We start from the raw sequence: 15,415 nt of genomic DNA on the forward strand, positions 1-15,415 counted from the left end.
TTCTTCTTCTTCTTCTTCTTCTTCTTCTTCTTCTTCTTCTTCTTCTTCTTCTTCTTCTTCTTTTCCCATCACCCACTGGTCGAAGACTGACTGGCTTCGTATGAATACAGTCGGAAGAATTATGGACGGCTAGTAAACTGTCCTTCTGTCAGGAACGGTTGCCACAGTCTCACTTGCAAATGCCTGAATGATGGTATCTGTTAAGTTGGGGCTGCAATTGGTCAGGATTCGCGTTCATGCAAAGCAAGTTTGATTGCGCTCTTTGGAGTAGTGAGGAGGCACTTCATTGGGTTTGTGATGGGTGTGTGTGATGAGCCGAGCTCGAGCGTTTTAGACCATCTGGCAACAAGCCAGTTTTGCTTCGTCACAATTGCTTAAGTCGATACAAGAATGCGTAGACTGATGGGATTTTGCTTCCGTCGAGTATGGGTCGATCTTGATTTTGCCCCTTGGATCCGTTTCAGATATTGTTTGGAGAGGGTCTTTCCTTCTGCTTGCACTCGCACGCTCTTGCTATGATGAGCTCGCGGTGCCAACGCGTGCATCACCGCATTGACAGACATGGGCACTAGCGCCGACCTGCGAAGCTTCGAAAAGCTGGGTAAACAGGAAAATCGGACTAGATTTTCAGAGTCCGTGAACTGCCTAACAACTGAACATACGCACATCTACACGCACGCACACACACGCACACACACACACCGTACTCGCAAGTTGTAACCGGCAATGTTATCATCTGTAGGGGTGATACCATCCCGACGCAGATCTAGATGATCTAGTGGTCGGCTCAACGAGACCACCATGTTTCCGAGCAGCTTCTCTAGCTCGCCTCCTTCTCCTCAGGGTGCGCCATCGCATAGGCGCCAATATCTTGACAGGGCAACACACATTTGGCCAGTGTATCCGTGAAGAACGCGTCCTCAAACCAAGGGGCTGGCCAACCATTCATACTGATTATTGATAAAAATTGTTGTTGTTGTTGTGTTGGGATAAAGCCCCGGAGAAATAACTCTGCCTCTTAATTCTGCCTGGCTCCTCGACTAGTCCACTTTGGGCGATCTTGATGCATAGTCGATGCATAGTCAATGCACAGTTTATGCACAGCTTATGCACAGCGTATGCACAGCTTATATACCGCCTGTGTATGGCTTATGCACGGCTTGTGCATGGCTTGTACAATGCTTATGCACTGCGTATGCACTGCTTATACATAACCTATGCATGGCTGATGCAGCAGTCCCAACTTTCTCTTATCCACCCCAAACCTTGCCATCGCTTGGAGCTTCCCTCTATCAAAGCTATAACTTCACAGATGAAAATTGCTGCTTTTCAATCACCCCCGGTCATGCGTTGAAGAATTTTAGCAAGAACTGAGCATAATATTTGAGTGCAGGGAAAAGAAGCAAATTATAATGCCTGCCAGCCACTTCTGCGAGGACACGAGGACCACCAAACAATGAGTGGACCGCGCACCCGCTCCCACCGTGGATGCTCCAACTGCCGGCGCAGCAAAGTGAAATGCGATGAGAAACAGCCGGTCTGTACTCGGTGCTTTCAGAAAGGCCTTTCCTGCACCCGAGGCACTGTAACTCTGAAGTGGGAGTCGGATTATCGTGCTCGGGGGGTCACCTTCGGCCGTACGGGAGTCTGGCGCAAAGATGCCTCGAAAAAGCCGAGCCCAGAGAATATACCATCTATACCATCCACGGCGGATCAGACCATCCTTGCAACCCCTGTCATTCATCACTGGAGCTTTATCCATGCGGATAGTCACAGCTTGCAGCAATTGCTCGATCACCAGGATCTTGTGCTCCTGCCGGCCAGGAACGTGCATGAGTTCAGTATCCACCCAGCCCTATCCATCCCACCTCTTTGGAATAACCTTGACCAAAGCTTCCTGTTGGACTACTACATTAACCAGATCTGCCCCCGGACGACCCCCAGCCCGAGCGCCACTTCACCTTTCGCAGCTGTCATCCTGCCCTACTGTCAGATCGCCTCCCCAGTGGTGATCAAGGCCCTGATGGCCCTAGCAGCATGTCACTGGAGCCAACAGGACCCACGCTACGGTCTGCACGCCCTGAAGCTCAAATCACAGGTCGTCGGTGACTTTCGCCGCCGGATTACGAGCGATGATCGAGGATCCTTCCTTCTTTCCCCAGACCCCGAAGTCCTGGTCCTCATCATGCTGCTCTGCCTCTACGAGACCGTCGATCACTGCGACCGACGCTGGATTGTCCACCTGCAAGGCGCGAAGGACATCATCCGTCTCCGACGCCAGCAGCAACAGTTACAGGCCGACGCACTTCTCGCCCTGCCAACAGTTCCAAGCGACCCCGTCTCGAAATTCGTCGAGCTATTCTTCGCCTTCCAGGACGTGATGGGCCGCACCGCCTGCGCAAAGGCGGATTTGTTCGGACCCAGCTACTGGACCGAGGGAGATGTGACCATCAACGACTGGATGGGCTGTAGTCCCGCGCTGGTGTCGATCCTGTTCGCGATCATGGACCTCAGCCGCTACCGCCGCCACATGGTGTCCTCCGCGTCGGAGGAGCTGACCTTTCGCGCGCGCGCCTCGAACCTCCAACGTCGACTCAACGATCTCGTCCAGAAACCCGCCGTCGGGGGCGAAGATGAGACCCTCCGCCGCGTGGCTGAGCTCAAGAGATTGACCTGCTCGGTCTATATCCAATGTGCATTACACGGGGCCCGGCCCTGCGATCCCGCTGTCAAACCCACTGTCCAGAAAATCCTCGCGGGGCTGAGGGCGCTGGTCGCGCAGGGCTCCGCCAGCCAGGCGATGATGTGGCCGCTCTTCGTGGCGGCCGTCGAGCTGGATCCTCTTGATGACGTGGTGGTCGAGAACCCGAGTCGCAGCCTGGAGGCCGAGAACGGTGGCCGTCGACGGCTGGTCCTGCGGTTGCTGATGGAGATGGCCAAGAGGAGTGTGTCGAGCGTTGCGCGAATGCGCGCGGTCATTGAGGGCGTCTGGCAACGGCGGGACTTTCACCTGCACGCTGTGGAGGATAGGAAGCTGGGTCGGTTCTCCGACTTGAATGATTGGGAGGTGTTTGTTGTGCCGGGGAGTGACGCGTTGAGCCTGGTGTGAGACGCACAAACAAAACCATTGCTTGTGGCGATGCACAAGATCCGCATGTACGGTACTTATAGACATTTGCCATGTTAATAATTAACCAGGCTACCTGTCGAGGCGATCGGTCTGGGTAGCCGACATTGTTACGTAGACTATGCAGACACCGCTGAACACATGCGATGCAAGATTAATCTTAAAACCGCGATGCCTAAGTCTAGGACTCGCCTCAGGGCTGCGAAAATGGCTTTGCATCCAATTACAGCACTCATCCGACTACGAATGGCGTCATGAGCGTCCGCAGTGGTGCATGCGTGATTGATGATTGATAAGACATTCCTCATACGACCGAGCGATGGCGAATCTTTGCCTGCAAGCGGGGCTTCGGTGATAAGCCCCATTCATTAAACGGCGACTAAATACCCCATCAGGGCCATCAGTATGTTCCAGGACGCCACTAACGATACTACACCAACGCCTGCCCAGCTCGAGAACACCCAACTCAACATGGTAGCCCGGAAACACCTCAACGTGGCCATCGTCGGGGCCGGGCCAGGGGGATTGGCGACCGCCATTGCCCTGTCGGAGCTCCCCTACGTCTCAGTGACCGTCTACGAACGAGCCCCCGAGCCTCGGGAGGTCGGAGCTGGCATCAGTATCGGCCGCAATGGCTGGAATGTGCTGGAGTTGCTGGGCGCGGCCGACGGGGTCAAGGGGGCAAGGAAACAAACCCCCTTCCAACGGTGGGTGCGCCTCCTTTGCTCCTGGCCCTAACCCCTTCCTACGCGATGGCTGAAACCCGAGTTCGCAGTAATGGTCGCACGGGAGAATCGATCGTCCCACGCGCAGCGACGCCTCCACCCCTCAGTCCCGAGGAGGTCAAGTATGAATCCATTAGGGCTCGGAGAACCCGCCTGCAAGCCGCCTTGCTCGCCAGGGTGCCCCCCAACACCATCCGTTTCAACAAGAAGCTGGTTTCTCTGACGGATCTTGGCGGGGAGGACGGGGTTCGTTTGCAGTTCCAAGATGCGACCGTAGCGACCGCGGATTTAGTAGTCGGGGCTGATGGGATTCGTTCGGTGAGACTGACCAGTCCAAGGGAATGTTTCCTACTGACATTGCCCTATAGGTCGTACGACAGACATTGTTTCCCGACCACCATTTGCATTTCACCGGTGAGTGACTGGCCTGGAGTGGGCGCAGTACAGTCAGTACTTGCAACGACGCCGTGGGCCCTGGCTAAACAGAAGTCAACCTCCCAGGAGTCACCGCGTGGCGTGTGCTGGTGCCAGTCGCCTCCATCCGCCATGTCGCCGAGTTTCCCACCTCCACCGGCTGGTGGCATGGCCTCAACGGCTACTTCTACTTCTCGCATGTGGACGATGAGCCCGACCGTGAGCTGTGCGAGATCACCGTCCGGTCCTTCCACGAGCCGGAGGTGCCCGGCCGAACCGCAACCTGGGCCATTCCATCGACCAACGAACGCGTCCGCGCGCGGTGTGGGGTGCGTACAGATATCCCCAGACCCTCTCGCCCCCTCGCTCCAGCGGTGTGTGAACTCACCAAAGGCTGAAACACAGGAGTACGATCCTCGGATCCAGGCCGTCTTGGATGTGGTCCCGGAAGGGGACTGGCGAGAATTCGCGATGGCCGCTGGCCCGTGTCTTCCGGAGATCCAAGGCTGGGATAAAGTGGCTTTGATCGGGGATGCCAGCCATCCGCTGTCCGGTGCCTTTGGGTCGGGGGCCGCGTTTGCGATGGAGGATGGATGGATTCTGGCCCGGGCAATCGAGCATACCATCACCTCGAACACAACGATCAAGGATGCACTCGAGATCTTCCAACGGATCCGGGCGCCGTACTATGAACGGATGCACGTGCCTTCTTCACCCTCTGCCTGGCCTCGAAGAGGATAATGTGGCTAACACGATGTTCTTCGCAGGTATGACTATCTCGATCGGAAGGCGAGCGATGCGAAGAAGGCTCGAGCGCTGAGCGGGGACTTCGACACCGTCATCAAGGCCCGCGTCGCATCGTTCGGAGGTGCCGGGGCGGATTCGTTAGACTGGATTTACCAGAATGACATCAAACAGGTCTGGGCGGAGTATGTGGCGAGTGAGGCCAGATAGAAGTCATCCCCAAACGATTACAGGCGCAGCAGACGAGACAGAATGGCCATTATCTTTCAGTCGTGAATGGCCGTGTCCTTGTCCCCTTCTACGAAAATAGTCCGACCGGGGAAGTTCGCATTGGTGAAAATAATCTCATCCTTGTCCATCGAAGCATGCTCTGCCAAGTGACGTAGTAGGTCTGGTACTTTCACAGGACCGTCAAGAATGAACGCGGTGAATTGTCGCTCTGATATGAAGGGACCGCCTCCAGCTGATGCACGCAGCTCGATAAAGGCTTTGCCGTGATCCACAGCCCGAACGTAATCAATCTCCTCGGAGATGGCGAAGTTGGTGCCGGTAGGAAGGCATCCCTCTCAAGGGCACGGGGATTGTTGTCTTGTCCGCCACGAAACATAAGATCGTGTTCCGAGAAGATTGCGACCGTAGTTGTAGCAATGCACGGAAGGTTGATCGCAGAACATCTTGACAGAGAGTGAGGGAGAGAGGCGTTGAAAGACCTATGCCACAGCACGATATCATTAGCCTCAGAATGTCATTCATGGAGGGTTAAAGCGACCATCGCGGTCACAGCCCCCCCCCCTTTGGAGACTCTCATCGCAAGCGAAGGCAATGACGAGGTGACAGCGGTGGCACTGCTTTGGAATGGAAGAATGGAAAGCAGATTGTTTGTCGAGAGGGGAACATACTCAAGACACGTCGACATGCGGGGTGCCTGTAAGCTGCCGTTGGGGGCTTATCATACCATCTCTGCGTCGGTGAAGCAGCCCACTTTAGTTGGAAAGGCTAGGCAGTGCCATCCAGCAACGGTGATGAAGGGTATAGACAGCTGCAACTTGCCATTCCTCTTTCCTCAGCTCTGCTCACTGACCGACACCATTCTCTCAGTTAGTAGGGCATTGCCTGCAAGGCAAACAGGATTTCGTTTGCCTCTGAGAAGATTTCAAGAGGGGGAGCGCAAACTCCCGTCCGTGTGCTCTGTGCTACCCCAACCCTTAGAGTGCGCGCGGTGAGTCTCCTTATTCCCCCACCACGACGGTGACATTCTGTAGGAGTCCGTTATGCTGATGGTATGTGCAGCCGTCTGAGCGGGATCTGACTGCTGCCTAGTAGGTCCCCGTCTTTGTGCTTAGGTTGGAAGAGAAAGTAGAAGCCAGATTGCACACATCCAGGGCGAGATGCCTCCTGCAGACATCCACGAATGCGACCCTATCTGCCTCTTGAGATGCCCGATGAGCTTGTTTTCGTTGTGAGTCTACGCGCGGATAGCAAATAGTATGGAGGGGCCATGCCTATCGACCCTCACACCGGTCAAGGGCTCGGAGGTTAATTCAATATGATTGTGTCGAAAGTGAAAAGAGAGCATGAGTATTTGTGGGTTGACCTCCACTTCCTCCCTTGCCATCCGCACCATCCATCAAGCATTTCTCCCTCCTTCGGTTTCTTCAATACTCAAAAACATGTCTCTTACAGGTACCTGGGCACTTGCCCCAGCATTCGCATGCGAAATAACGAGCGACATTGCCCTCGGCAATGTCATCGCGGATCCTCACGCACCTGACAGTCCCCTTCAGCGGGTCAAGCCCGAAGACCTGACCGACTTTCCAACCGTCGAGGACGTAGATGAAGGCTCCTATCGAATCGAGTCTGCTGACGGGTCGCCGCTGGCCTTGGGTTTAGGAGCGAGAATTTTCCATTCCCTGACGTTCGCAGTGTGGCACCAAAGACCTGCCAGCGACTTCGCGAACCATAGCGCGGTGGGCGTCCGGACGCGGAAACTCGCTCCCAATCTTCCCTGGCGTGAACTTCGCCCGTTTCTCGAACGAGAGTCAAGCCTTGCGTACCTAATCTCTGGCAGGCCGCTTTACGTTGTCTCCGGTATCATGATCGCGACGAAATTCCGTCGGCACACCGTTAGGGATCCGCACCGCCGGACGGATCTTGAGTTCGGATTTGGCGACCCTTCCTCCTCCATGCATCTCACGGGCAGTATGGGAACCTCTAGCCCCAAGATCAAGAGCGTCAACGCCGACCTCAGCAATATTCTCTTTGCGTATCGACTGCACAAGGTTACTCTGGGGCCCGGGCCCCAGGAACCGCAGATCCAAGCGCAAGTGAGCCGTTCGCTGGCAGCTTTTGCGTCTATCCATCACGACAGGTCCAACAATCGTGAGGGGGGGCAGGAAGAGGAGGGAGAGACTGGAAGTGGTGGCGGTGGTGGAGGAGATGCCATTTGTTTTGTCGAGATGACCTGCGAAGACTGGCGCGGCCATCATTTCCAGATCTTGCCATCTGTGCGGGAGGAGACCGAGACCCAGATCGAGACTGGCGACTAGCCTTTTGCTTTTCATTCGGTGAATTAGTGGGGACGTAAGTGAGGTTATGACACCTATCTATGTATGGTCACATTTGTCGATTCCTACTCTGCGTAACTTTTGCCTCCCTATGGCTCATGGCATCCTGGCCGAGACTGACGCTGACGGCCTTGTAGAGGTGGACTATCGCGCTGTGCCCCTTGCCCGAGACCGTTAGACTTGATATAGCTCACTCAGCTGTATTCCACACCATCAAGAAGCTAGTCGGTGGTCCCTCAGTCCCAGCCTTCTCCCTCCATGCTTCAGCTAGACCTTTCAGTGCAGCTTCCATCCCCTCCTTTCTTTCCAGATCGCTACCCGAATCGACACACTCCAATGAAGTGGCCGCAATGACGACGAGGATGGCAGCTGCTATTGATGAGCCGGACCTATAACCCCTGATCTGGTCGGGATGTCCAAGCGATGCGACTGGCACGCACTCGCCTAGTGTCGCGATCACTACCTCGCTTGGCGACTTGCGGACCAGCGGCCGATCTGACCAAAGCGATCCTCTTAGATCCAACGGACGGGCGGCTATCACGTATCGATGACTGGCAGGAAACCTGACCTCCGAGCACCTCGCCGCGGTTGCCGCTGCAATAAACAAAATGTGTCCGTTCCGGCGTCTGACGGCCTCGTCTATAGCCCGACTGATTCGATCATCTTCTGGGACGCAAAACGCCATGCGAATGATGTCGTTCTTAGGGTCCTCAGCGGCCTGTCGGATTGCCTAACGTTGATTCAGTATGGCGATGTTGCATGAAGGCCCAAAGGAGAGGGGGTCAAGGCGCCATACATCAGCTATCAACTGACCTCCCACTTCAAGGTCAGTGTCTCGATCTGCTATACATTTTACTTGCACTTTGATGGTAGGAGAAAGGCTCGTTATGAGGCTGACGATCTCAGTCCCGTGACCGTTCTCATCATAGCACACTGTCCCGCCCCTGACCAGGTCTTCATACCCGGCAAGCTGCGACAATTCTCCTGGGGGTTTCATGCAGCCTGAGTCAATCACAACGGCTTGGGTTTCTCTGCGCATAAACTTTGCAGACAGTTTTCGGAGCCGACTGGACAGACACGAGAGCCATTCTCGAGTCCTGCTTTTCTTTGCTGTGTCAAGAGCTTCCCTGGAGATGGGAATGTGGATAGGCTCCACATGAGAGTTGAGGTCTATTTTCGTATGCCCAGTGTTCAGTCCACTCGAACGGCTCTCATGACAAGGAGGAGGAGGGGTTGCAGGCATATCGCAAGCCTCAGGTGCCGGACGCAGCAAGATATCCCTGCCACGAAACGTTCATGTCAGCGGAATGTCTATCGCCCTCTTGGCTTGAAGGTTGCGGAGTCCAGACTGATCCCAGTCCCCGAATGACTGGGAGAGTCTAAGCCATCTCCCCGGCCGCCTACCTGGCTGGTTCTGCCGTGTCGGTCTTCACTCCGTTTCGGCAGCCGATGCTTGCCGTCTCAGTTGATCGTTTCGGTATGTTCTCGTCTGTTGCGAAGAGGGACAGGAGGTGGAGAATCTTGTTCGTGGGGCAGAAACAGAGGAGGTGTGATATGTGTGCAGTATGTGGTTTTGGCTTGTGGCCACATGGAAGAGATTTTGGAAATGGTTGACCCCATGTAGAAAGTGTTAATGAGGCTGGTATTAGAACATAGAAGATAAAAGGGTCCGGTGCGTTCATTGTAGATGAAGAGTCTGAGTGCATCGCACTCCAGCCCTTCCTCCTTCGCCATACATATTGCTACCGCAGGAAGCTGCACGACTTCATGAAAGATGTCCACGAGCCTTTCTGCTCGTCAGTATTTGTGTAGATGGTAGATGGGAGGACATTGTTAGCCCGGCATAGTTGCTCAATCTTCTGTTCTGAATGCCTTTGCATTTCCTTGATATTGGTTCTGGTCCGTACATCTCTTGTTTAATTCACAATGGGCTCATATTCTGGGACAAGAGTCCTGGACTGCCGGCGGCAGCAAGTTATACATAGTGACTGGGCTCCAAGTTGACAGGAACCTGCCTGTCACATACCCATGTTCTTAGGATAACTAGCCCTAGCTTGAAGCCAGCTTCGAGCCACCCGGTTGTCCTCGGCTGAGAGCTGCTCGAGATTGTGATGGGCGGCACAGGGAAGATCAAAGCTAGGGAGCACTACACTCCCCTTGTGCGTTTGGTTTCCCGAATGATCCCTTTGGGGCTGATTGCTCACCGCGGTGCTACAACAACTGACAAAGATCACAGTAAATGAGGAGGAGCTATCTTCCGCCAGGGCCCGAGAGTTCGGTTAGGGTGATCGCTAAGATTTGACCCCCAAGGGCCACGCATAGTCAGCACCACGACTGGCTGCCAGAGACTGCACTAAAAACTAGACAAGGATTCCATAAAGAACTACATCAATAGACCAAAACAATGAACGAGCAAGCGCAAAGTGCAAATCATTCACCACAAGGATTTCATCACTATATTGACCACGAGTATCATTGTTCAGATCATTAGGGTTTGTTTCGTTCACAGCATCCCAGGTATCGCCACAAAGACCGGGAAATCGCAAACAATACACACTTCACTCTTGATCCACCGGAGACAGCCATTTCTACTTCACCTCGCTCCTCTGTGAGGTGAGGCAACCTATCGTTCATTGGAAATTATGTCAGGATTGAAAAGGACCCTTCCCTTCTATCTAGGATGAAACTGGGTCAGTGAAAGACACTGAGCAAAATTCCCCTGGCCAAGCTTGAAGACATCAAGCAGCAATGTGACGCGGAATTGGCGGAACCGGTGCTCGTCGTGACCCTACAGCCCAACAAAGCCTGGGCAAATTGGAGGAGATGCTGCAGTTTGCATCGCTGGATGGTATTTAAGCTGCCCGAGATCACCCCCAGATACTACAATGTTTCAACCCATCCACTCACCAACCTCACCACAACCGCAACTCTGATCCCTCATTATGCCTCGAAGAAATGCTCGCGACATGTCCCCCAGGTGGGCGCTGGTCTCACGCCTTGATCACGCTCCCGAAGGCCTGATTCGGGTGGGCATTATCTTGGTGAATCCTAGCGAGCCTCATCGGCCGCTGACCAGGGTCCCGGCATCCGAGGGGCAGGAGGGCTTTCCACCGATTATCACGGAGGAATCGGTGGGGCGGTACACTGCCCATTCTGTATGGGAGTTTAATTCCGAGCCCGGAGTGGAGATCCCCTGGAGGCTCCTCCCCATGATGGATTATTGCTCTATGGCACGGGGCTGTTCATTGGGGATCACCATTACCATCTCTTCTACTCTAGAGAACCTAGGGAGGAGATAGTTCAGGCCAGCCTGATGAGGGACCCCACTATTCAAGCACTGTTGGAGCAACGTAGCGGTGGCGACTGTAAGCTGTATCTAGTGAACTGTATTATGATCGCTGAAAATATCTCTGTCGAAGGGAAACGATATCACCTTCCGGAGGGGCGTCCAGAGGGTGGTGTCAACGTCATTATTAAGGACCAAGGCCCGAAAATTCTCGCCTACAGAATGCTTGAGCTTGTGATAGCCCCTGCAGGAAGGGTTACGCTCAACGATTACTGCCCTGCTAGAGAAGATCCACATTTCTTTCCGGATTCTTGGAGCGATGTCGCCCACCGACTACTCCATCAGGAAATCGCGGCCGAGTATACAAGAGAGCAGGAAGGTGAAATTACAGTCGGGCGCATTTCGCCCTCCTGAGGGACAAATTTGGTATGCAGTCGGTATGCATTTGATATGCATTTGATATGCATTTTGAAATGACCCAGCAAAACAGATAAAATAACCTTAAAAAATGAACCCATCATGAATTCTACATCCAAGACATCTGGCATCCTTATACAAACTACCTGGTATCCCAAATCTCTCTCACCTTGCTAGGGAGGACGGTGCCTTGATGCCTCTGCGGCTCCAATCCAGGCATTTAACAAGACATCAAAAGCGGCAATTCGCAAAGCAATTGATCAGCAACGCTCCGGTTATAGACTGACTGAATCCTGGGATCCTACCATCATCCCACCTACTCGTACAAGTCCCCGGAAAACCGGGAATTTCACTTGATGACCCGTCACATGACACTAAGCTTATTATGACCCTATCTCAGCCCACCTTGGCGATGAAGCACCTCGCTCTTCCGTGAGACAATCCATCTTTCATTGTGCCATCGGTGCTTGGAAAGGGGACAAAAAACTGCCTGGGCCTCCTCAATAGGTTCTGTCATCAAGGAAAAGTGCCATTCAATTAATTCTGTTGAATTGATAATGGGCCAGTCAAGGAAGACATAAAGTAGCCCTATGGCACGGAGATAGTGGAGCCGGTGCTCGCCGTGACCCAAAAGTAAACAAAACCTGATTAGGTCAAGTAAATGCTGCAGTTCATATTCTTATAGAGGTATGTAAAGCGCATGCATGGTATTGCTACCCACTGTCTGGTTTACACCTACCGAGCACCACCAAAGCATTTGGAAATCAAGGCTTCTGTCTACATGAAAACGGCAATTCACACGAGGGGAAGAAAGCGGGGATTGCCGCATACAACCTCCGGTTATCGGACCGAGCCCGTAGCCGCCACAATCCCACTTACTATGTAACTCCTTAAGAATGCATGTACAGTATTCGCAGGATTCACAGAATTTACCGTGTTCGGGGTATTGAACACTCACTTGAACGGGCTCCAGATTCAGTTCCGCTAGCAATATTCCGTACTGGTAACCCACTGAACAATTAACCCGTCTACGTCATCGACCGCGCCAGGGAAGTTTCTCTCGGCAAAACTTCGGCAAATGATCAATTATACTGAGTACATGGAAAGTGGAGACAAGATATGAGGCCACTGAGTCATTGACAGTCCCCGCAACCGCACGCAAAACCCCCACGGGTGGGATTTGTGGAGCGTTGGGGTTGGTTGGGGTCGAGGACTCGGCACGAGGCCGATCCCCGGCTTTGGACTTCATCCCGAGCCCTAATGGAGATGGTGATGATGATGATGATAATGCGATCTAACAATGCAGCACCGCTATGCCGTGTTTCCCGTTTGGTGTCACAGCCTACTTCAGGGCTAATAAATAGAGGGTCCCGTGGAGGTCTCATTGCATTTGAATCCATTCCTCAACAGCGACCTCAGTTCCTCCAGTCAAGGCCCATCTGAATGCGATGAAGGTCTCAACCGACTACGCCTTTCTCCTCTCAGGGGCGCTGTTGGCTCCCTCAGTCCATGCAAGCACTTGCCAGGCCCCAATCAACCATCCTGGCAAGCCCTTCAGTCATGTGCAGCCGCTCAACACCACCATTCTGACACCCTACGGCTCTTCCCCGGCCGTCTATCCTTCCCGTAGGTCTTCTCTGGCCTTGAGCCCAGTAATCCCTCTACTTCTACAGCTCTTTCCCCGCTAACTGACTCTCCCCACGCTCAGCCAACATCACCGGCGTTGGCGGCTGGGATCAGGCGCTAGCCAAGGCCAAACACTGGGTCTCCCACCTTACTCTGGAGGAGAAGACCTGGATGGCCACCGGCCAACCGGGCCCTTGCGTCGGCAACGTGCTGCCCATCCCACGCCTCAACTTCACGGGACTCTGTCTGCAGAACGGACCACAGTGCCTGCAGCAGGGCGATTACTCGAGCGTCTTTGTCAGTGGGGTCTCCGCGGCCGCCAGCTGGGACCGCGACCTGCTGTACACGCGCGGACAGGCAATCGCCCAGGAGCACAAAGCCAAGGGGACACACGTGGTACTGGGCCCCATCGGCGGCCCCTTGGGGCGCAGTGCGTACAACGGACGCACCTGGGAAGGGTTCGCTGCCGACCCGTACCTGACCGGGGTGTGCATGGAGGAGACGATCCGGGGCATTCAGAACGAAGGCGTGCAGGCCAATGCCAAGCACTGGGTCGCCTACGAGCAGGAGACCCAGCGCAACCCGACCTACGCCCCCGACGCCAACGCGACGACCTACATCCAGGACTCGGTCTCCTCCAACCTGGATGACCGCACGATGCACGAGATCTACTTGTGGCCGTTCGCCAACGCCCTGCGCGCCCGCGTCGCCAGCGTCATGTGCTCCTACAACCGCATCAATGGGTCGCACGCCTGCCAGAACTCATACGCCCTGAACCACCTGCTCAAGACCGAGCTGGGCTTCCAGGGCTACGTCATGTCCGACTGGGGCGCCACCCACAGTGGTGTCGCCTCCATCGAGAGCGGCATGGACATGACCATGCCCGGCGGGTTCACCGTCTACGGCGAGCTGTGGACTGAGGGCTCCTACTTCGGCCAGAACCTGACCGCGGCGGTACGCAATGGCTCCGTCGCCACCACTCGCCTGGACGACATGATCGTGCGCATCATGACTCCGTACTTCTGGCTGGGCCAGGACGATCCCGCCTACCCCAGCGTCGATGCCTCCGTCGGCCCGCTGAACATCGACTCGCCCCCGGACACCTGGTTGTACGACTGGCAGTTCACAGGCGAGCAGAACCGCGACGTGCGCGGCAACCACAGCCAACTCATCCGTGCACATGGCGCGGCCTCGACCGTGCTGTTGAAGAACGAGCGTAACGCCCTGCCGCTGCGCAAGCCGCGGAACATCGTGATTGTCGGCAACGACGCCGGGCCCATGACGCAGGGAGCCTCGAACCAGAACGACTTTGAGTACGGAACGCTGGCCAACGCCGGCGGGTCGGGCACCTGTCGGTTTAGCTTCCTGTCGACGCCGCTGGAGGCGATCACGGCGCGGGCTCGGCAGGACGGGGCGCTGGTGCAGTCGTGGCTGAACAACACCCTGATCACCACCTCGGGGCTAGCCTCGCTGTGGAACCCGCAGCAGCCGGACGTGTGTCTGGTGTTCCTGAAGAGCTGGTCGGAGGAGAACGAGGACCGGAGCTCGCTGGAGCTGGACTGGGATGGGCCCGCGGTGGTGGAGGCCGTGGCGCGCGACTGCAACAACACGGTGGTGGTCACCCACTCGGCGGGCATCAACCTGCTGCCCTTTGCCGATCACCCCAACGTGACGGCCATCCTGGCGGCGCACTATCCCGGCGAAGAGTCAGGCAATTCCCTCGTCGACCTCCTGTACGGCGAGGTGAACCCTTCGGCCAAGTTGCCCTACGTGATCGCCTACAACGCCTCGGACTACAACGCCCCCGTCACCACCGCGGTGCAGACCAACGGAACCTATGACTGGCAGAGCTGGTTCGATGAAGGGCTGGAGGTCGGATACCGCTACTTCGACGCCCACGGCCTCCCCGTGCGCTACGAGTTCGGCTTTGGTCTCAGCTACACCACCTTCACCCTGAGCGCGTTGCACACCACGACGCCCAGAACCAACCTCACAGCCCTGCCCGCAGCCCTACCCGTTCAGCCGGGTGGAAACCCCGCCCTTTGGGAGACGGTGTACACCCTGAGCGCCCAAGTGAGCAACACCGGCGGCGTGGATGGCTATGCCATCCCGCAGCTGTACGTGGGGTTCCCCGACTCAGCGCCCGCGGGGACTCCCCCGAGCCAGCTGCGTGGATTCGACAAGATCTGGGTGCCCGCGGGACAGACCAAGACGGTCACGTTCGATCTCGCGCGGCGTGATGTCAGCTACTGGGACGTGGTGGCGCAAGACTGGCGCATTCCCTCGGGACGGTTTACCTTCCACGCGGGATTCAGTAGTCGGGATTTCCACGCCAACGTAACGGCTACACTGATCAATTGATCACGGAAGAGTTTATATTGAAGTTCTCGAGGGGATGTATGTAATGTCCAACACGCAAAATAATGCTGAGTCATGAATTGAGAGATGTCTATGTCTTCTATATTGGTTATCTGAACCCCTCACTGGGCGTGGTCCATACTAGTAGCTTAAC

At 55.3% G+C, this 15,415-nt stretch overlaps 4 protein-coding genes across 4 annotated transcripts; all 4 read left to right on the forward strand.

Annotated features, from left to right (window-relative positions):
- Positions 1-1,315: 1,315 nt before the first annotated feature.
- On the forward strand, positions 1,316-3,268 carry ASPACDRAFT_1908850 (Zn(II)2Cys6 transcription factor). Its single transcript, XM_020198871.1, has one exon. It carries the CDS (start codon positions 1,457-1,459, stop codon positions 3,107-3,109), a length of 1,653 nt encoding a protein of 550 aa, XP_020051075.1. The 5' UTR covers positions 1,316-1,456; the 3' UTR covers positions 3,110-3,268.
- Positions 3,269-3,598: 330 nt separating this feature from the next.
- ASPACDRAFT_37417 (uncharacterized protein) lies at positions 3,599-5,220 on the forward strand (the record flags this gene model as incomplete). Its single annotated transcript, XM_020200295.1, has 6 exons — positions 3,599-3,834; positions 3,903-4,170; positions 4,221-4,266; positions 4,354-4,595; positions 4,672-4,968; positions 5,056-5,220. The coding sequence occupies 6 exons, from the start codon at positions 3,599-3,601 to the stop codon at positions 5,218-5,220; spliced, it is 1,254 nt and encodes a 417-aa protein (XP_020051076.1).
- Positions 5,221-6,680: 1,460 nt separating this feature from the next.
- On the forward strand, positions 6,681-7,556 carry ASPACDRAFT_65009 (uncharacterized protein; the record flags this gene model as incomplete). Its single annotated transcript, XM_020204064.1, has 1 exon — positions 6,681-7,556. The coding sequence occupies one exon, from the start codon at positions 6,681-6,683 to the stop codon at positions 7,554-7,556; it is 876 nt and encodes a 291-aa protein (XP_020051077.1).
- Positions 7,557-12,725: 5,169 nt separating this feature from the next.
- ASPACDRAFT_48567 (beta-glucosidase) lies at positions 12,726-15,264 on the forward strand (the record flags this gene model as incomplete). The annotated part of the gene is made up of 2 exons (XM_020202159.1): positions 12,726-12,903; positions 12,986-15,264. 2 exons carry the CDS (start codon positions 12,726-12,728, stop codon positions 15,262-15,264), a joined length of 2,457 nt encoding a protein of 818 aa, XP_020051078.1.
- Positions 15,265-15,415: the final 151 nt, after the last annotated feature.

This window comes from Aspergillus aculeatus, assembly GCF_001890905.1.
Source record: "Aspergillus aculeatus ATCC 16872 unplaced genomic scaffold ASPACscaffold_25, whole genome shotgun sequence".
NCBI classification, from domain to species: Eukaryota; Fungi; Ascomycota; class Eurotiomycetes; order Eurotiales; family Aspergillaceae; genus Aspergillus; species Aspergillus aculeatus.